Raw genomic sequence first — 19,627 nt, forward strand, 5'->3', positions numbered from 1 at the left:
ATCCCATATCCTTTTCTTCCTTCCAGAGTCTCGACCTTGAGTGGAAGCCTGGATAGCACGGTTCCTGATAAACAGAATCACTGGATTACGGGTCCTCTGAGGACAAGGTCATTTCCTGACCAATGTCAGGAAAGGTGCAGCCGGGCCAGTGGAGAAGAGGGCGAGGGTGAAGACCAAGTTCAAAATAGGGCAGACAGCTGTGTGCCAGGGAGAGCGGGGCGGGCATCGGTGCTGGTTGGCTGAATGAACTCACAAAGGTAGTGTTGTAACTGCATCGAAGACAATTACAAGAGATGGCTACCTTGGCCCACACCATCTAGATCTGGAACTTTTGTGTCCCCCTGTCTTCCCTCATGCCCTCACTCCTCAGAGACCTACACACCTCTGCCTCCCACCCAATGACACTTGGCCTTGACTGGTACTTGATATCACCTTTTGTTCTTATCTTCTGAGCTTTCCTGCTAATTATCAGCACAACAGTTACTTATCTGTCCAGGACTGTGATTCAGTGAAAAGTTACAGGTGTCTGCCAGGCACTAATCACGGCTGTCTCAGCCTGTTGGCTCCCAAAGGGTAGAGACACCTCTTGGGGAAAGCACCCTCCCTGATGGGCATCTCCAGGTCAGGAGCTGGGTGATCATGGAGCTGGCTGGGGAAATGAGTTGGAGAGGGGTGGGTTTTCAACAACAACACAGAAATCTTTAAAAATAAACACACCGCTATTTTATTAAAAATGTACAGTTTGGGGACCGAAGGAGGAAAATAGTGTTTCTCGAAGTTCTAGGACTACTTAGCGATACCCAGGATGTTTGTGTAAAAACACCAGCTGGGAACCTGCCTTTGAAACAAGTTTCCATGTGATGTTTAGTCACCCTGAAGTTTGAGAATCACTGACTAAGGGACAGAGTGGGGACTGAGATCGTCTCGATCCTTCTGGCTTTTTAGAGTTCCAGGAAAGGACTCATTGGACTTCTTATAAGCGAGCTCAGCTGACTCATCTGGGGCTTCCTGGTGTTCCTTTCTGTCAGCCACCAAGGCACTGAAAAAGTCAATTCAATTATGGGTTGGAGAGCAGCTGAGAGGAGGCCACCCAGCCCATCCAGCCCACCCAAGAGCTTCCCTCGTGGCCTCTGGGAGACAGGCCAGGGCATCGCCCAGCCTGGATCCCGATGTGGAACTGCTCACCGTAACACTTGTGCCACATCCTATGGGCTCTACCTCTTGTCTCACATCACAGGGTACTTCCTCTTCCCTCCCTTCATCCTTCCCTGCTTCTTCCTCTCCATCAGCATTCCTTCCTCGCCACTCCCTGCTTGCTCATCTCCTTCCCTAGAAACAGTTACAAGCCCTCTCGTCTGTCTGCAGTAGGGTGGAGGTCTGTGTGAGTCTGTGCTCACTGCACCTTGGCCAAGCACGTGAACCACTGAGCTTGGGCGGCGCAGGAATAGTCCGCGAGCTGAGGAGGGCAGAGCACTTAGAATCAGCCTTGAGATTCTTCTGCCACAGCAGACAGTGTTTGGTGTGTGCGGGCACTCAGTGATCTCACCTGTCAGACAGGAAGCCCAGGGGAGAGGTTTACAAGACAAGGCAGAGCCAACTCTTGGTGGAGGGGGTCTGCTGGTTTTTGAGGGACAGGGCCTTTCTAGTAGCCTAACCCATGGAGGGACGATGAAGAGCCCTTCCCCGTGTTCTAAGGGGACACCCCGGGGGCCTGTAGATGAGACAGGCTGTCCACCGCAGACAGGAGAATGAGGAGGGCAGTGTACAGCCTGTCCCTACTTAGGAGACTAGATGGTGCTGTGACCTGGGCCTGGGGAGCTGCTGAGGGTGACAGGAACACTAAGAAGTGAGTGACCTGGAACCACACCGCAGCTGGATCTAAGGATCCTCGGTGAGCCAGGGGCAGGCGGCCAGAGAGAAGGTACCCTCTAGTAGGAGTGAAAGCGGAGTGTGTCTCCACGCAAGGAGCCCTTGCAAAGAAAGCAGCACAACCAACCCCCGCCACGCCCCCAGGCAGCAGTAGCCTGGGCAAGCGGCAGAGAACTTTCATCGGAGAGTGGCCGATTCCCACGCCACAATAACGGGGTCCCAAGACAACGTGGGGAGCTCCCGCACTGAACCATTCCGGACCAGCCTGACATGCAGGGAGGGGACACCCACCTGGGATGCGGAGCAAGAAGACAGGAGAAGCGGGGCTTTGCCTCTACACCTGATAGTATGATGCACTGAACAGAGTTGTATTGAGTTAAGAAAGGGGGGGAAGAAAATTGTATTCACTTAAATTCCCCTGGAAAGGGGAAGCTGTCTTTGCCGGGAACAATATTTTGATAAGTGCGTAAGCCCGAAGCTGAGATCCCAGTGGAGGCCTGGGTGTGGGTGGAACAGCTCTGCAGGAGACAGGAAGGAGTGAGTTCTGCATGTTACACCAGAGAGGGGGGAAGAAAGGAGGCTGCCGTTTGGTGCTATTCACCGAGAAGCCCTTTTCCCCATTACCCCCCGCTGCAAATTTTCAAGGGTCAATTGGAGTGTGTGTTCTTGATATTCACACATATTTATGTGTGGGGGAAGAACAAAGGCCTGAGATTCAAGCAGATGCCAAGCCAAGCCCAGGCCCTGGCAGGGACGCAGAGAGAGGAGGAGCTCGGGGAGAAGAGACTCTACTATGGGGGGCCTTGGGGAAGTTTAGCCAAATCTTAGCAGAGCGGGGCCCCAGCTGACCTCCGGTTTCCTGAGTTCTGCCACAGTGTTGTTTTGGTTATGTTCAATTAATTCCATTTGCTCTTTCCAACTCAGTTGACAACATACACATATACAGGCACACACATATCTCTTAGCCACTCTCCGGGAACTGGAAGCCAGGTGTCTGTGTACCATCTGGGACCCTTGGGCCTGCTGCAGAGCCAAGGGCCAGCCTTGTTTGATGTTATCATGTCATCCTCTCTTCCCTAAGTCCCTGTCTGGAGGGCAGGGCAGTAGCAGCATCCTATAGCCTTGGTTCTGGTTAGATCTAGACTAGCAGGCCTCAGTGCCCTTTCCCTGTCAAAGATCTATAACTGGGGCAGGGCCAGGGCCACAAGGGGAGCTGGGATTGTCTCCAAACGTCTAAAAAGGCTCCTTGAAAGAGCCTTGAGTCTTCAACAGTGACATCTTCAAGCCTGGAGAGCCAAAGGAGTGTGGAAGCTTCCTAACTGGAAAAGCCTCCTGTCGGCCCACTGAGTCCTGTCCCTTCCCCTCAGCAGTTCTTCCTGGGAACAAGTCTCGAAGGCAGTAAGGAAATGAGAACGCCAAAGACAGGCCCAGGCCCGAGTGTCAGGTTCATCACAGGATTCTTGGTCTCCCTCATCTCTCCATTCCTGCACCTGGTTCTCTCAGTGAGAACAATCCCCCAGCCTAGGGCAGAATTCACCTCCTAAGCCAACTCAGGCAACAAGTGGCAGCTCAGGCAACAAGTGGGCAGTTAAGACTTGCATAGTGATCTTCTGAGACACTACGTGAAGTCCTGTGAGAGAACTAGAATGGTGGTGTGGCGACCCAAGCTGATGGCTGGTGAGGCAGCTGAGCATCTCTGTCTGATCTGGTATGATAAATGAGGTCGTTATGAAAGTCAGGAAAGTGATCTCTTGGGTTGTTGGACTGAGACGGTGTGCACTCTGGCCCCTGGCCTTGGTGGGAAGGTCTCCCCAAATCCAGATTAACTGTCTAGGCTTACACCTTACCAGGTCTTGAGGGAGTGTAAGCTTCTTCGATAGGAGGAAGGCACATCCAAGGTCAACAGCCGGGGAATGTCAGGGCACCCTCCAAGCTGGTCCCAGGGCAGGCTGGGGGGAGTCCTCTTTTCTATTGGGCGACTGGAGGAGGCCACATCAGTTCTCCAGATGGCCTCCATCTGGTTCTCCTGCTGGCTGGGGTATGGAGGTCAAAAGCATAGAAAAGAGACAAAAAAGTTAGATACACAGAGGGAGATCAAGAAACAATAAGCTCCCCAAATCCGTAAGGCCCAAAACATTGGGTCTTGTTTTCTTGCTCTCTCAAATAGTTGTCACCAATGTCCTGTCACCTCGCTTCCCCTTGACCCTAAGCCTCATCTCCCTGGGGCTTCTCTGGCTGAGGGGCAGCTGGAGGGCCGCTAGGATGGCCTCTGTTCTTCTAGGTACATGTCCCAGGGATGCCCCACACAGGGGAGGATGTGTGTGTTCTTGACCCCCCAGAAGCTCATGGTATCTCTCTCTCTTTTTTTTAAAGATTTTATTTATTTATTTGACAGAGAGAGAGAGATCACAAGTAGGCAGAGAGGCAGGCAGAGAGAGAGGGGGAAGCAGGCTCCCTGTCGAGCAGAGAGCCCAATGCAGGCTCGATCCCAGGACCCTGAGACATGACCTAAGCCGAAGGCAGAGGCATAACCCACTGAGTCACCCAGGTGCCCCTCATGGTATCTCTTTCTGAGCGTGGAGGTTACATGGTGGGAAGGATCAGGCTTGTTTATACGGACAGATCAATAGCAGGTGCTGGACCAAAAATGCTCAGTTGCAATTTGAAACCTACTTGGCCCGGCTGGCTTCTGAAGCCCACGTCGTCGTCATCACCTCCCCAACCCTCCCCCCCCACACGCACGCACTTGCGAGCCAATGGCCAGAGTCGAGCAGGGTGGCTGAGAAGACAGGCATCTTGCAACTCGTGAGGTGAGCTTGGCCTATGTCCTCACCAAGCTGCCAGTCTCCCCAGTCTGGTCATCCCCAGTCTTGTTCCCAGTACCCCCACCCATCCCTAGGGCTGCCCGTCACCTACCAGGCCCGGCGCAGGGGCACACATTCCCAGTGCTTGGGTGTGAAGTGCTCTGGGGACTGCCTGCTGAAGGGGCCGCAGGAGTGGATGCGCCGGAGAAAGGATGAGGGTGGCTTGTTTTTCCTGGACTTTGGGTTGGTGATCACGGGAGTGTGCAGATGGATGTTCCACTCCAGCTGGAGCTAGAGGAAGCAGCGGAGAGGCGTCACAGAGACAGGAATTCATCCCCTCTCGAGAGCACAGCCTGACTCAGGGCTGAGAAGAGAAGGTAAGCCCCAGGGAATCCCTCCAATCAGAGACCCCTGGGACCCCCGAGTATTAAATTTCCTAAAAATTCCTTGAAATTTTTTTTTAAGATTTTATTTATTTATTTGTCAGAGAGAGAGAGAGAGAGAGAGAGTGAGCACAGGCAGACAGAGTGGCAGGCAGAGGCAGAGGGAGAAGCAGGCTCCCCACCGAGCAAGGAGCCCGATGTGGGACTCGATCCCAGGACGCTGGGATCATGACCTGAGCCGAAGGCAGCTGCTTAACCAACTGAGCCACCCAGGCGCCCCAAATTCCTTGAATTTTTTTAAAAAAGATTTTATTTATTTATTTGACAGAGAGAGGAGACACAGCCAGAGAGGGAACACAAGCAGTGGGAGTGGGAGAGGCAGAGGCAGACTCCCCATTGAGCAGGGAACCCAATGTGGGACTCGATCCCAGGACCCTGGGATCATGACTGGACCCAAAGGCAGATGCTTAACAACTGAGCCACCCCGGCATCCCCAAACTCCTTGAATTCTTATTTGCTAGGTTAGCTCCTGTTTTCTCCTTTGTTGTGGAGAAGGTGGACAGCGGGTGAAAGAGCAAGGAAAAAACTAAAGGAAGCCAGGGCAACAGGCACTCGAGACAGCACGGAGGGCTCAGGTCGTGAGGCTGAGTTGTGCCTAGAATGCTCTGGGTATCTTTTTCTTCAGCCCCTGCCTTGGCATTGAGTGAGGAGTGAGGGAACCCTCCCTGTCCCCTTCCTTCTCAGCCTCAAAACCAATGTAGCAAGTCAAGCTACCTACAGCAGATGATCAGGGCTAGGGGAAAGTGGTAGGAAACTGAGTTGAGAGGACAGCCCCAAGGCCAAGGCTCCTCCAACTGCCCAATGTTGGCACTTACGCTGCGTGCCTCAGCACACAGCTTCCCCCAAACTCGAATCGCCCTCTTGGCTCAACCCTAAGGAGGATTCCCTGTGGGTTCTGAGACAATGCTGTGATTTCCCAATCCCCCCACAAACTGTCAGCTAGCCCCCTGTGGACCATGTCAACACTTGCTGCTTCTCTGAGCCCACTAGCGGGGGAAACCGAAGCTGGCCCCCAGAGAGTACGAATGGGTCAAACCCACAGGTCAGGCCTCAAAAAGACTTTGTACTGTCAACGGCAACACCAAAACCCAGAAGGCTATGAGCAGAGCTGTTAAAATTGAGAAGGAAAATAATTCTAACCTAGACTTCTGTCTCCAGACAAACTGTCCATTCAGAGTGAAGGGACTGAGTAAAGACATTTTCAACCAGGGTCTCAGTGATTTTATGTGTCAGGAACCTTGGGCAGGAAGTGATGGGAAGAGACCTGGCATCTGGAAGCCAAGGGAGCTGTCCCCAGAGATCAGCAGAGTGAGCCCCCGGCATGTGGGTGCCAAAGACAGCTGTGACCAAGCCAGAAGAGCAACTAGAACCCATAGGAGCAAGGCAGAGGGACCCATGAGGGAGGGAGAACTTGGGCACAAAGCTGGGACTGCAGGGTCCGGCTGCCTCCCCTCTCCCCAAGAGTCCTTCTTCTACAGCTCATTCTGAGGGCCTCTCTCTCTCCCAGCCTCCCCCATATATGGAAACTGGAAAGTTGCCCTTCCTCCCACTCAGGTGCTTCCAGCCTTCGCCTCCTCTTTCCTCAGAGGCTTTCACCTGCCCTCTTAGTTCCTTTCAGCTGCCCGCTCCCCAGTTCTACTCCAGAGCCCCACTGGCTCACTTCCTGGCCCTGTCAATCCTGATGGCGCTGACCTCTGGCAGGGGAGGCCCACCTTGGGGAACATTGTCGCCATGCTGCTCAGACACTCTCGGCGCTTCTCCTCCAGGTCCTTCTGCTTGTCTTCCCAGGCCTGCAGCCAGAGGTTCTGCAGGTGGTCGATGTTATCCAGGAAGATGTAGAGGTTCTGGGCCTTGTAGGCAGTCCCAGTTTCCCGCATGACTTGTATGTGGTCAGTCACTTCCTGTCTGGAAGATGAGGGAAGTGACTTCGTGGGTGAAAGGGCTTCCTGCTCCCCCAAGTCTGTTAAGCAGAGAGGGCTCTGTGTTGTAGATGCTGACAGCAAGGAGAGCAACAGAGACTGTTGAAAACCAAGGAAAGCAGGAGGCAGAGAAGTGCAAGGTGGTGGCAGGTGAGGCACCGTGGGGCCTGGCTGGAAACAGGGAGAGAGAGTAAGGCAGGCCAGGGAGCATAGAAGGTGCATTAGGGACAGGGTGAAGGGAAGAGAGGAAGAAATAAGGGAGAGGGCTTTGAGGAAAAGCAAGTTCCTGACCCACCAAGGTCCCAAGGCCAGACACCCTTTGCCAGTCCCCTTCCTCAGGGGACCTTGTCTGGGGGGACCTCTCCATCCCCATTCGCCCTGTGCTCCTCCTCTCTATTTAGGTGTTGGCTCTGCCCACACGCGGCGGGGGGCTCGGGCACCAGGGGTACCTACCGGAGGCTCCGGAAGCGCCTGTAGAGGATGTACCTGTGGCACAGGCACTGCAGCCGGAGTGTGCCGAGCTCCATGGTGGTGGTGGTGAGCTCCAGCGCCTTGCTGCGCAGTGAGTGCGGCAGCCCTGGCTCAGCCTCCTTGCTCAGGAGCTGCAGGTTCTTCCTCTGGGCCTCTGCATCCATGTGGTATACTTTGCCCTTAAGAGCTGCTGGGGAGATATGCAACGGAGGCTGGGACACCTTTTGGATGGATGTCCCTGTGACAGGGCAGGAGGCCGATTTCTTGGGCTTCATGGGAACCTGGGAGGCCCATGGTTTCTGGGTAGACTTGGCGGAACGCAGGTTCCTCTGGTGTCTGGGGGCAGGCTGCTGGGTAATAGGGGACCTGGGCTGGCGTGGCTTCCTGCCTTGGTGAGCAGACTGGGCCCGGCTTGGGGGAGGTGCCAGGGATGTCTTCTCCAGGTCTTTCCACCGCCTGGTAGTTGTGAAGATCACCCTGTCCACATCCTCCCCCGACCGCTCCAGGTCTCTCCGTGGGCCCCCTTGCTCCTTCTCCTGCTGGCCCAACCTCTGCTGCTGCTCCCTCGCCACCTCCTCCATCTCCCACTGCTGCAGTTTCTCCTGATGCTCCTGCTCCAGCAGGGCCCATTTCTTCTGCCGCTGCAGCCACATCGCCTCCTCCTCCAGCCACTGCTGCCTCTGCCTCTCCCAGCTGAGTTCTTCCTCCCAGTGCTCCACCTTGCTCTCCAAGGCCACCTTCTTAGAGCTCTCTGGGGACAACTGCATTCTAACACGGGACTTAATTTGGAGTCCTTCCTTCTCTTGGGCTGCTTTCTGGAAATCCTTCCGGTCTTTGACTTGGTGGCCTGGGCTCTCTGCTGCCGGTCCTTCCCATTTCTTAGGAAACTTGTGGTCTACTGGGGATAGCAACATGGGCTGGAGACACTCAGTGTCCTTGCTGCTGTACACATCAGCAATCCTTGCATGTGTGGTCATGGTGGAAAGTGCCTGAGACGTTGAAGGCCTAGTACCACTGTCCCAGCCTTCAGTCATGAAACCCGGGGGCAGTGACAAAAGCAATCTCTCCTGCTGGGTTTTCTCCATGACTCTTTCTTTCTTTGGGAGGGTCTCTTTCTCAGTGGGGCCCAGGGAGTCGATCAAGATCTTGGCTGGTTTTTCTGCTTGATCTCTAGCAGACTGAGCCTTCTTCAGCTGGAACTCTAAGGCATGCTTTATCAGGAGAAGGTCATGGTATTTTCCCCCTAGAATTTCCACCTGCTTTAGTAGGGCATCCCTCTTGCTCTGTAGAACTTGGAGGGAATTCTGGAAGTAGAGCCTCTGGCTGCTGAGTTCTTTGGTCATCTCTATTTCCAGATTCCTGTATTTGGTCTCTAGGTTACTGTTCTCTTTGTGCTGGAGGGTCAAGGCCTCGTTGAGGTTCTCCACCACAGCAGACATGTACCTGATGGCTCTGATCTCCCCCTGGTTGAACATGGTGGAGTCCAGGAGCTCCTGCAGCATGGACGTCACCTCAGAGACCTTCGTGCACGTAGTATGCTTGTCCTGGAGCATCTGCTCTGGGCTCAGCGGCTGAGGATAGGATGCAGATCTGGGGGGGCTTTGTTCCCACCAGCCCTGCCAGAAGGTGTGTTTGGATACTAGGAGAGGTGGAGAGAACAAAAGCAATAAACTTCCGTGGGTGCCACGGATTATACGGATTCTCTACACCCTGCTTGGCCAAATTCCCCATCCAACCCTCTTAGGCCTTTGGCAAGAATAAGGTGCTGAAGCAACATGTGAGACCAGGGGAGATATTGTCAGGAGAGGTCTCTGCCAGGCTCAAAGCTTGCCCAGAGCTTGCCCACTGGGATCTGCCAGCTCCAAGGCACCTGCAGGGCCCATGGGGCCCGAAACTATCTAATTCAATGTATTTCTGATCCCACATATTTCCCTGGAGTAAAGTTACTTTTCTAATCGTGCTACTTCCCAGCCTCAGTATCCATGTTTGGCTCCCTACTGTCAACTACCCAAACTCTGGAAGCCTACCTGGGACTTAGATTCCAGATCACCTGAGAAGCTTTGTTTCCCTTTCCCAGTTACCATTAGACTGTGTAGAGAATTTATCACATGATTCCGCCACTGTTCACACATTGGGTTTTTAAACGACTAATGTCTTCTTCCATTTGGGGGGTCATGAACTCTTTTGATACTTTGATGAAAGCAGGGGACCTTCTCAGGAAAATGCACATAAATACAGGCTGTGCACTCTTCAAACCCATTCATAGACTTCAGCTCCTCAGGGCTGGGTTATGGTCCCAGCAGTATTCCCTTGATCTATGTACGTAGGGCTGCTAGAGTGATTATCTTGGAGCATCCATTCACTTGTCCATTCGACAAACATCACTGACAGAAAAAACACTAGCTAACTTTGGATGACAGGCTAAAGGTACATGGAAATTAAGTGTCACTGAAGTCAAGCTAGCACTTAGCTAATATTGTCAGAGAGGCCATATGGCCTAATGGTTCAGAGGTTGAATTCTAGAATCAGATAACTTGGGCTTGAATCCCATCCTTACTATTTGCTTTAGGCAAGTTTCCTAACCTCTCAGTGCCTCTGTTTCTGAAAAATGGGGATCATCACAGCATCTACTCATAGGACTTCACTAAATCATGCATGTTTAGTGGCAAGCATAGAACTGGGTCCCTAGTAAGTGCTCAGTAAGTAATCCCTAAGAAGAAATGAGTAGGACACAGCCTTTGCCCTCCAGGACTTTATAATCCAGCAGAGAAATGCATATAAAAATAACTCTATTTCAAGACATAATGTGCTAAGGATTGTAGGAGAGACTGTCTCCTTCTTGCGCATCCTTCCCTGCTTCCTTCCTCCCCCAACTATCAATCTTGCTTGATAAGGATCCTGGCCATGAGAATCAATGACAAAACCCTAACATGACCTACTGCTTATTAAGCCCTGAGCATGGTGCCAGATGCCTCAGACCCAGTGGAGCCTGGCATGTGGGCGGTGCACTCCTCACTTTGTGTATGACAAGAATGAGGTTCACAAAGATGAAACAACCTGTTCAAAGTCACACAGCCCGAAATTGGCATATGGGATTCAAACTCAAGTCCAACTGACTGTGAAGCCTATGGTCTTGAGTAAGATTAAGAAGCCAGAAAACCCAAGTGTGGGGTCTGGTTTTGCCACAGTTTTGTTTTGTTTTGTTTTGTTTTATGGTTCTTTCTCTTCTCTGAGCTTTAATATTGTCATCTACAAAATGTAGGAGGAGGGGCACCTAGGTGGCTTAATTGTTAAGGATCTGCCTTAGGCTCAGGTCATGATTCCAGGGTCTTGGGATTGAGCTCCACATCAGGCTTCCTGCTCTGCGGGAAGCCTGCTTCTCCCTCTCCCACTCTCCCTGCTCGTGCTCCCTCCCTCGCTGTGTCTCTGTCAAATAAATAAATAAATAATCTTTAAAAAGGAAAACAAAATGTAGGAGGAGTAAATAATCTCAGGTCCCTTCTAGGGCTGATACAAGTAGAATTTCAAGGTTGAGCCGTGTTGTTGATTGACCATTTCTGGAGCAGCCACAGTTGAGAAGGTTCTGGAAGGGCCTCTGGCTGAGTCTCACCAGACTTCTTGGCTCTGCAGCTGGATTTGGAGTAAGGAAGGGATGTTCTTTGGGATCCAGCTACATACTCCATCCAGCCTTTCTGGCTTGTTAGCCTTGATCTCCCAGGATCTGCATGAGGCTACAGCCCCAGGAAGCACCAACAGGGACCTGTCTTCACATTACTCCTCCCTCCACAGCTCAGATCTGCTCAGTGCTCAACTTGGGTTCAACAGCCCAACCCCTCACTACTGCCCCTCCATCTCAGATAAGGCTTTTGTTAATGGAGAAGAGTCAGAAAGACTCCCATAGACCCCAGTATGAGACTTCTTCCTCTGAGATGGCATCCACCCCACCCAACCTCCCCACCCCCCACGCCTGCAACCTACTTTGTGTCCCTTTCTTTTGTCTTTCAATGAGAGTAGAGCAGAGGGAAATGAGAGACTCGATGCCTCCATTGGTGGCAATGAGGGACAGAGGTAACACCTTCTCCATCACCTCAATCCATTCATCCAGAGCTTTCTCTTCCTCCTTACCCTTCCTGTTCCTGAGCTCATAGGTGAGACTGTCACCTGTAAAGGGAGTGGGGAGTACAGGCTGAGTGCAATCTGTCCTCTAGGGAGCCCTAAGGAGTCCCACAGCATGGGGGTTACACCAGCAGGCTTTGAGGTTGGATTGGATTCACCTCTTACTAGCTGTGTGATGTTGGGTAAGTTACTGATTTCTCCGAGCCTCAGCATACATGCCTGTGAAAGGGCTGGATGAAATTAAATGAGATAATACATGTGAAGTGATTAACATGAAGCCTGCTGTGTAGAAAATATGCAATAAACATTAAACGTGTTGTTGTTTAACTATAAGCCCGGGGATGTGTCTGTTTTGTTTTGCTCTATATCCCCTTTGCCTAGTCTGGTATCTGGACAATTAAATGAATTAATTGGAGTGAACAACTCTGCTTAGATCTTGGGGGGAGCTGAAGGACCACAGAACTGAGAACTCCTTGGGGGCAGGGCAGTGTGAAGGGCATGGGGCCCATCCCTATACCATCTTACGCCAACATTGCAGCATCTGCCCAACCTCATGGCAGAAGAAGGTCTTCTGAAGGCATAACTCTGATCTTAATGCAGGTAGCACCTAGCTCTAGGGCTGCGTCTAGATGGTCCACATTCAAGTGACTATACCAATTGTTTACAGCTGGCATCGGTGCTGTTTGGCCCAGCGCCCATGAAGTAAGGGTCATTAAGTACTTTGAATATCACCTGTGGGTTCCTCTATACACTACCTGGTGTGTTCCACCAAAAAAAAAACAAAAAAAAACGGTTAGAACTAATAAACAAATTCAATAAAGTTGCAGGATACAAAATCAACATACAAAAAGTCTGTTGCATTTTGGGGCACCTGGGTGGCTTAGTCAGTTAAGCATCCGACTCTTGATTTTGGCTCAGGTCATGATCTCAGGGTTGTGGGACAGAGGCCACCATCAGGCTCCACATGGCGTGGAGCCTGCTGGGGATTCTCTCTTCCCCCTCCCTCTGCTCCTCTCCCCGACTGCATACACACGTGTGCATTCTCTCTCTCTCAAAATAAATAACAGTAAAGGTCTCTTTAAAAATCAGCTGCATTTCTATATGCTAACAATAAACTATCTGAAAAAGAAAAAAAATAATCCCCTTTACAACAACATCAAAAATAATAATATACTTAGGAATAAATTTAACGGGGGAGGTAAAGGATCTCCACACTATAAACTGTAAGATGTTGAATGAAGAAATTGAAGAAGACACATACAAATGGAAAGGTACTCCATATTCATGGACTGGAAGACAATATGGTTTAAAATATCCATACAACCATCTTAGAGCCGTCTACAGATTCAGTGAAATCTCTAACAAAATGCCAACAGCATTTTTCACAGAAACAGAAAAAATAATCCTAAAATTCACAGAGAACCACAGAAGGCCCCAAATAGCCAGAGTGATCTTGAGAAAAAGAACAAAGCTGGGGGTGTTGTACTATCTGATTTCAAACTGTGCTACAAAGCTATAGTAATCAAGACAATATGATATTGGCATAAAAAGAAATACAGGGACAAGTGGAATAGAATCAAGAACCCAGAAATAAACCCTTGCATTCATGGGCAACTAATATTTGACAAGCAAGCCAAGAATACACAGTGGGTAAAGGATGGCTCTTCAATGAGTGATGTTGGTAAATCTGGACATTCATGTAAATTGGACCCCTATCTTACACCATTCACAAAAATTAACTTGGAGTGGATGAAAGACTTAAATGTAAGACTGGAAACCGTAAAACTCTTAGAAGAAAACATAGGGAAAAAGCTTCTTGACATTGGTCCTGGCAATGATTTTGTAGCTATGACACCAAAAGCAGAGGCAACAGAAGCAAACATTAACAAGGAGGACTACATCAAACTAAAAAGTTTCTGCACAGTAAAAAGGAACCATCAACAAAACAAAATGATGGGGTGCCTGGGTGGCTCAGTGGGTTAAAGCTTCTGCCTTCAGCTCAGGTCATGACCCCGGGGTCCTAGGATTGAGCCCCTCGTCAGGCTCTCTGCTCGGCAGGGCGCCTGCTTCCCCCGCCTGCCTTTCTGCCTACTTGTGATCTCTGTCTGTCAAATAAATAAGTAAAATCTTGAAAAAAAATGATAAAGGCAATCTACAGAATGGGAGGAAGTATTTGCAAACAGGTTTATCTGATAAGGGGACAATATCCAAAAGAAGGAGCTCATACAACTCAATAGCCAACAAAACAAATAATCCAATTCAAAAAACTGGGGCAAAGGCCACACAAAAGCCATGATAAAGACCAAAGGAGGGGGACCCCGGGGTGGCTCAGTCAGTTGGGCCACTGCCTTCGGCTCAGGTCATGATCTTCAGTGTCCTGGGACCGAGTCCCGGCTCAGACTCCTTGCTCCGCAGGGAGCCTGCTTCTCTCTCTGCCTCTGCCTGCCACTCTTGTCTGCCACTCTACCTGCTTGTGCGCTCGCTCTCTGTCTCTGTCTCTCTCTCTCTGACAAATAAATAAATAAATAAATAAAATCTTAAAAAAAAAAAAAAAAAGACCAAAGGAGTCTGGCCTGTTCTCAGAAAGCTTTCCTTTCATGATGCGAGCACCCAGCTTCCAGAAAGTGGCCCCTTGAAAAGTGATAACAACTTAACTGCCCAACCGTAGCCATTCTGTGGCTACACAAGAGTCATACCCACATCCCTTTGATCAAATTTTCTGCACTAGCTCCAACACGTTCTGAACTGGTTTAAGTGTAAACGGCACAGAATCCGTTACCAGATAGCCCCTTGACTTGGGGAGAAAACTACCTACTGGTGGTTACTCTCGGAGTTGTCCTGGTGTTGAGGAAAGCAGGCAAATGTGTGTCCCCCGTTGTGCTGATAAATGTGTCCAAGCCATGTGTCAGTGTGGACCTGGCTGGGGCGGGACCAACTACTCCAGAGATGAGGAACCAGCCGTGCAGAAAAATCAAATGGCTTGCCTAAGTTCATACATCTCCTAAATGGTGGAGACAGACTCACATCTTCCCCACAGCCAGTAATTTTAAACACAAGGGTATGGTGACTCCTGAAGTCGAAAAGGAGTTTTAGTGAAAGTGACAATGGTCCGTGGCCCTGAAGGGAGGGAGGGCAGGAGGCCAACAGCACCAGACAATTATTAAAATAAGTATCCTGAGAGATATTGAGGGCACACTAACATTAGAGATGACAACTTTAAAATGACACCAATCTGGACATACTTCTTTTGTTACTTATCATATTAACAATGTAGAGCCAGATTGTATTTATGATTCCTCGCAACCCTATGATTAAATACATATATGAAAGAAAAAAAGGCAAAAGATCTGAATAGACATTTTTCTGAAGACCCACAAATGGCTAACAGGTACATGAAAAGGGGCTCTACACTACTCATTGTCAGGGAAGCACAAATTAAAACCACAAGGAGATATTACCTCATACCTGATAGGACTGCTGTCATGAAAAAGACTGGAGATAACAAGTGTTGGTGAGGATGTGGAAAAAGGGGACGCTTTTGCACTGCTGGTGGGAATGTAAGTTGGTACCACCATTTTAGAAAACAGTATTTAATCTAAAAATTAAAACAGGGACCTCATAGCTCAGTTGGTTGAGTGACTGGCTTCAGCCAGTCCCAGGATCAAGTCCTGCATTGGGCTCCCAGCTCAGCAGGGAGTCTGCTTCTCCCTCTCGCCTTCCCCCTCTTATGCTTGCTGGCTCTCATTCTCTCTATCTCTCAAATAAATAAATAAAATCTTAAAAAAAATACAATTATCATATGATCCTGCAATCCCACTTCTGGGTATATGTCCAAAGGGAATGGAAGCACTACCTCCAAGAGATATCTGTATGCCCAGGTTCACTGAAGCATTATCCACAAAAGCCGAGACATAAAACTAAGCTAAGTGTCAGCTGATTGATGAATGGTTAAAGAAAATGTGGTATACACAATGAAATATTTATTTTTTTTTAGTTTATTTAAGTAATCTCTACCCCTAATGTGGGGCTTGAACTCATGACCCTGAGGTCAAGAGTCCTATGCTCCTCCAACTGAGCCAGCCAGGTGTCCCCTTCATGCAATGAAATATTATTCCATCATAACAAGGGAAATCCTGCCATTTGTCACAACGTGGATGGAATTTGAGGGTATTAGGCCAATAAGTTGGACAGAGAGAGACAAACACTGTGTTATCTCACTTCCATGTGGAATCTAAAAAGCTGAACTCACAGAAACTGATAGTAGATGGTGGTTACCAGGGTCTGGGTGGGGGTGGGGGCAATGGGGAGGTGTTGGCCAAAGGTACAAAGTTTCAGTCATAAAAAAGTTCTGGGGGGTCTAATATACAGTGTGGTGACTATGCTAACAATGTCATATTGTATGCTTGTAATTTACTAAGAGAATAGATCTTAAATGTTCTCAGCAGAAAAAAAAGGGTATCTTGTGAGACGATGAATGTGTTAACTAACCTGATTGTGACAAGCACCACACAACATATATCTAGATATATATCTATCAAATCACGGCAGTGTACACTCTAAATTACACAATGTTATTTATCAATTACGTCTCAATACATCTGGGAAAAATACAAATAAAAAAATAAAAGAGCATGGGCTTGAATTTAGTTTCAAACTTGGTAAAAAAATGAGATGTCATGAACAGACATTTCTGCAAAGAAGACATCCACATGGCCAACAGACACATGAAAAAGTGCTCCCCATCACTTGGCATCAGGGAAATGCAAATCAAAACCACAGTGAGATACCACCTCACACCAGTCAGGATGGCTAAAATTAACCAGTCAGGAAACAACAGATGTTGGCAAGGATGCAGAGAAAGGGGAACCCTCCTACACTGTTGGGGAGAATGCAAGCTGGTGCAGCCACTCTGGAAAACAGCATGGAGGTTCCACAAAGAGTTGAAGATAGAGCTACCCTACGACCCAGCAATCGCACTACTGGGTATTTACCCTAAAGATACAAACATACTGATCCGAAGGTGCATGTGCACCTGAATGTTTATAGCAATAATGTCCACAACAGCCAAACTATGGAAAGAGCCTAGATGTCCATCAACAGATGAATGGATAAAGAAAATGTGGCATATATATATGTGTGTGTATACACACACACACACACACACACACAATGGAATACATGTAGCCATCAAAAAACTGAAATCTTGCCATTTGCAACAAGGTGGATGGAACTAGAAGTATTACGCTGACTGAAATAAGTCAATCAGAGAAAGACAGTTATCATATGATCTCTCTGATATGAGGAATTTGAGAGGCAGGGCAGGGAGACATGGGGGATAGGAAGGGAAAAAATGAAACAAGATGGAACCAGGGAGGGAGACAAACCATAAGAGACTCTTAATCTCATGAAACAAACTGAGGGTTGCAGGGGACAGGGGGGAGGGATAGGGTGGCTGGTGATGGAAATTGGGAAGGGTATGTGCCATGGTGAGTGCTGTGAATTGTGAAAGACTGATGATTCACAGACCTGTACCCCTGAAGCAAATAATACATTATGTGTTAATTAAAAAAAAGAGAGAGATGTCACCACAGACCTGTGACATAGCTTCATCACCCATGCAGCTAATGTCACAATCTACTATGTTCTGGACAGTCACACATTTGTCCATCTGGGGCATAGATGTGATCGCTGTGATGGGAGCAGGGGAAGGTCTCAGTGGAGAGGCGCTGTGCCTGCTGCCCAACCAGAGCCCACCTAGGGTGGGGTAAGGAGGAGATGGGAGTGAGGGTGGGACCAGTGTCCAGCAGGGAAGCAGCCTGCCCCTGGACACCCGTTCCGCAAACTCACCCCAGTCACCCAGCCAGCGGAGAATTTCGTACAAGTGCTTCTCTTTGGTCTTAGCGTCTTCGGAGAAGGAGGCAATTTTCTCCAGCAAGATGAATCTGTTCTTGCCCTTTCGCTCTGTCCAGTCACATTTTGCCTTTTCTTTTAAATCATATCCTAGTTCTTCCTGGAAGCGGTTGATGACACAGTTGACATTGTCCAAGATGTCGGAGAGCTGGGAAGAAATATCCTACATGGGAGGCAGCAGATTTAGGGGTGTGAACTCCAGTGCCAGACACCATGGCCTGGAAGGGGTGATCTCAGACAAGTCAGTTCACCTCTTGGGGCCTCAGTGTCCTTACTTGTAAAATGGGGATTGTTAGGGTATTGATGTCACCAAGTTTTTGTAAAGATTAAATGAATTAATATTTGTAAAGCACTTAGGACAGTGCTTGCCACATAAAATAAGTGTTAGCTCTTCCTTTTTTTTTAAATTTTATTTATTTATTTGACAGACAGAGATCACAAGTAGGCAGAGAGGCAGGCAGAGAGAGGAGGAAGCAGGCTCCCCGCCGAGCAGAGAGCCCGATGCGGGGCTTGATCCCAGGACCCTGGGATCATGACCTGAGCCAAAGGCAGAGGCTTTAACCCATTGAGCCACCCAGGGACCCCGTGTTAGCTCTTCTTAATGTCCCTGTGATGATTAAGACCAGGTTAGGAAGGAAGAGAATACTACAAATGCAGTGTGTGCATTTCTTCAGAATTTTAAAATTTTCTAGGGACTTCTGGACATCTCGTAAGCATCCTGAAGCAACAGACTGAAAAATTGAGGCTCTAAGAAACCCTTAGGATCAGAGGGTCCCATTTAAAAAAAAAATGCACTAGAGACTCATATGCAGGGTGAGTTCAGCCTTTGGCCATTTCTCTGTAAGCTTCTAGGGCTTACTGTGAAGGATGCTGACAGGTGGCCAAGAGGCCCGAATCAGAAAGTCTGGGCCCCTCCTCTTGCCCTGCTAAGACTTATCACTATGTGTCTCAGCGTCATCCTGGGTCTTCCTTATAGGCTGTTCCCTTCCTGTGCCCTGCCTCATGGGGGTTGTTTGATTTCAGTTTGCCCAACAGAGGCCAAGTCTAGGAGATGGATATTTTGGATTAATCTGTCTGCAAACCCAGCTTACTGAGGATCCCAGGACCCCTGAAGGCCCAGAGCTGGATTCTTGCCCCAATCTGTGGTCAGTTCCCACTCTCCACATCAGATCCCAATAGAAGGGTGATTCCTTCATTTCAAATATTACCTCCTGAGCCCGTGTTAGCTGGGCAGCCTCAATCCTTGAGATGATGGCTTTCACTGAAGCAGGGGTCATCAACTGTGGGGGCCTGTCTTTCTCCATTTCGGATCACACCCTGGTAGTTGCAAAGATGTCCTGTGTCTCTGGTACCCAGGCCTGGACATGGGATGCTAACTGCTTTGGGGTTAAGGGTGCCAGGGTGGTTCCTGAGTACCCTCTGCCTAGACACAGCTCCCTATAACTGCCAGACATCAGGTTCCAACTGACCTTTCTCCAGTGACATCATCAGTTTGATTAGAAGAAAGGCTCCTTGTCAACTATCTGCTTGGTTATCTAGCTTTTTATCCATTACCTAATATATATTAAGTCGACCTATTGTAGGTTTTTTTTTTTTTTAAGATTTTATTTATTTGTCAGAGAGACAGCACAAGCAGGGGGAGCAGCAGGCAGAGGGAGAACCAGGACCCCGCTGAGCAAGGAGTCTGATATGGGGCTCAATCCCAGGACCCTGGGATCATGACCTGAGTGGAAGGTAGACACTTAACCCACTGAGCCACCCTGGCATCCTGTGTCAGCCTATTCTTTTTTTCCTTAAGTACTTAAATGTTCTGCTACCAAACTAAATGTTACTGGCTAAAAATAAGAAAAAGCAACTCAAAAAAGTTCTTTGCCCAAAGAAAAGCTTTTAAAAACTAGAGCCAATCAATAACTAAAGGTATTATGTTTGCATTTGCACCTAGGATCAAGGCTCTATCAGCACTTTTCCTTACTGAAGATTATCACTATAAAGATGGCTTTTAGAAAGAAATGCCTAAAATGGACACTGTTGTATGCCTGGGACCTAGAACCAAGCCTGGCACACACTAGGCACTTAATAAACACTTGCTGAATGA

At 49.0% G+C, this 19,627-nt stretch overlaps 1 protein-coding gene across 1 annotated transcript; it reads right to left on the reverse strand.

The window, feature by feature from the left end:
- Positions 1-894: 894 nt before the first annotated feature.
- FAM186B (family with sequence similarity 186 member B) lies at positions 895-18,836 on the reverse strand (the record flags this gene model as incomplete). Its single annotated transcript, XM_080811059.1, has 8 exons — positions 895-1,039; positions 3,717-3,902; positions 4,786-4,964; positions 6,829-7,021; positions 7,489-9,145; positions 11,485-11,667; positions 17,470-17,695; positions 18,741-18,836. 8 exons carry the CDS (start codon positions 18,834-18,836, stop codon positions 895-897), a joined length of 2,865 nt encoding a protein of 954 aa, XP_080667185.1.
- Between the last annotated feature and the right edge of the window lie 791 nt (positions 18,837-19,627).

Source organism: Martes martes (assembly GCF_963455335.1).
Source record: "Martes martes genome assembly, chromosome: 8".
In the NCBI taxonomy this organism is placed as follows: domain Eukaryota; kingdom Metazoa; phylum Chordata; class Mammalia; order Carnivora; family Mustelidae; genus Martes; species Martes martes.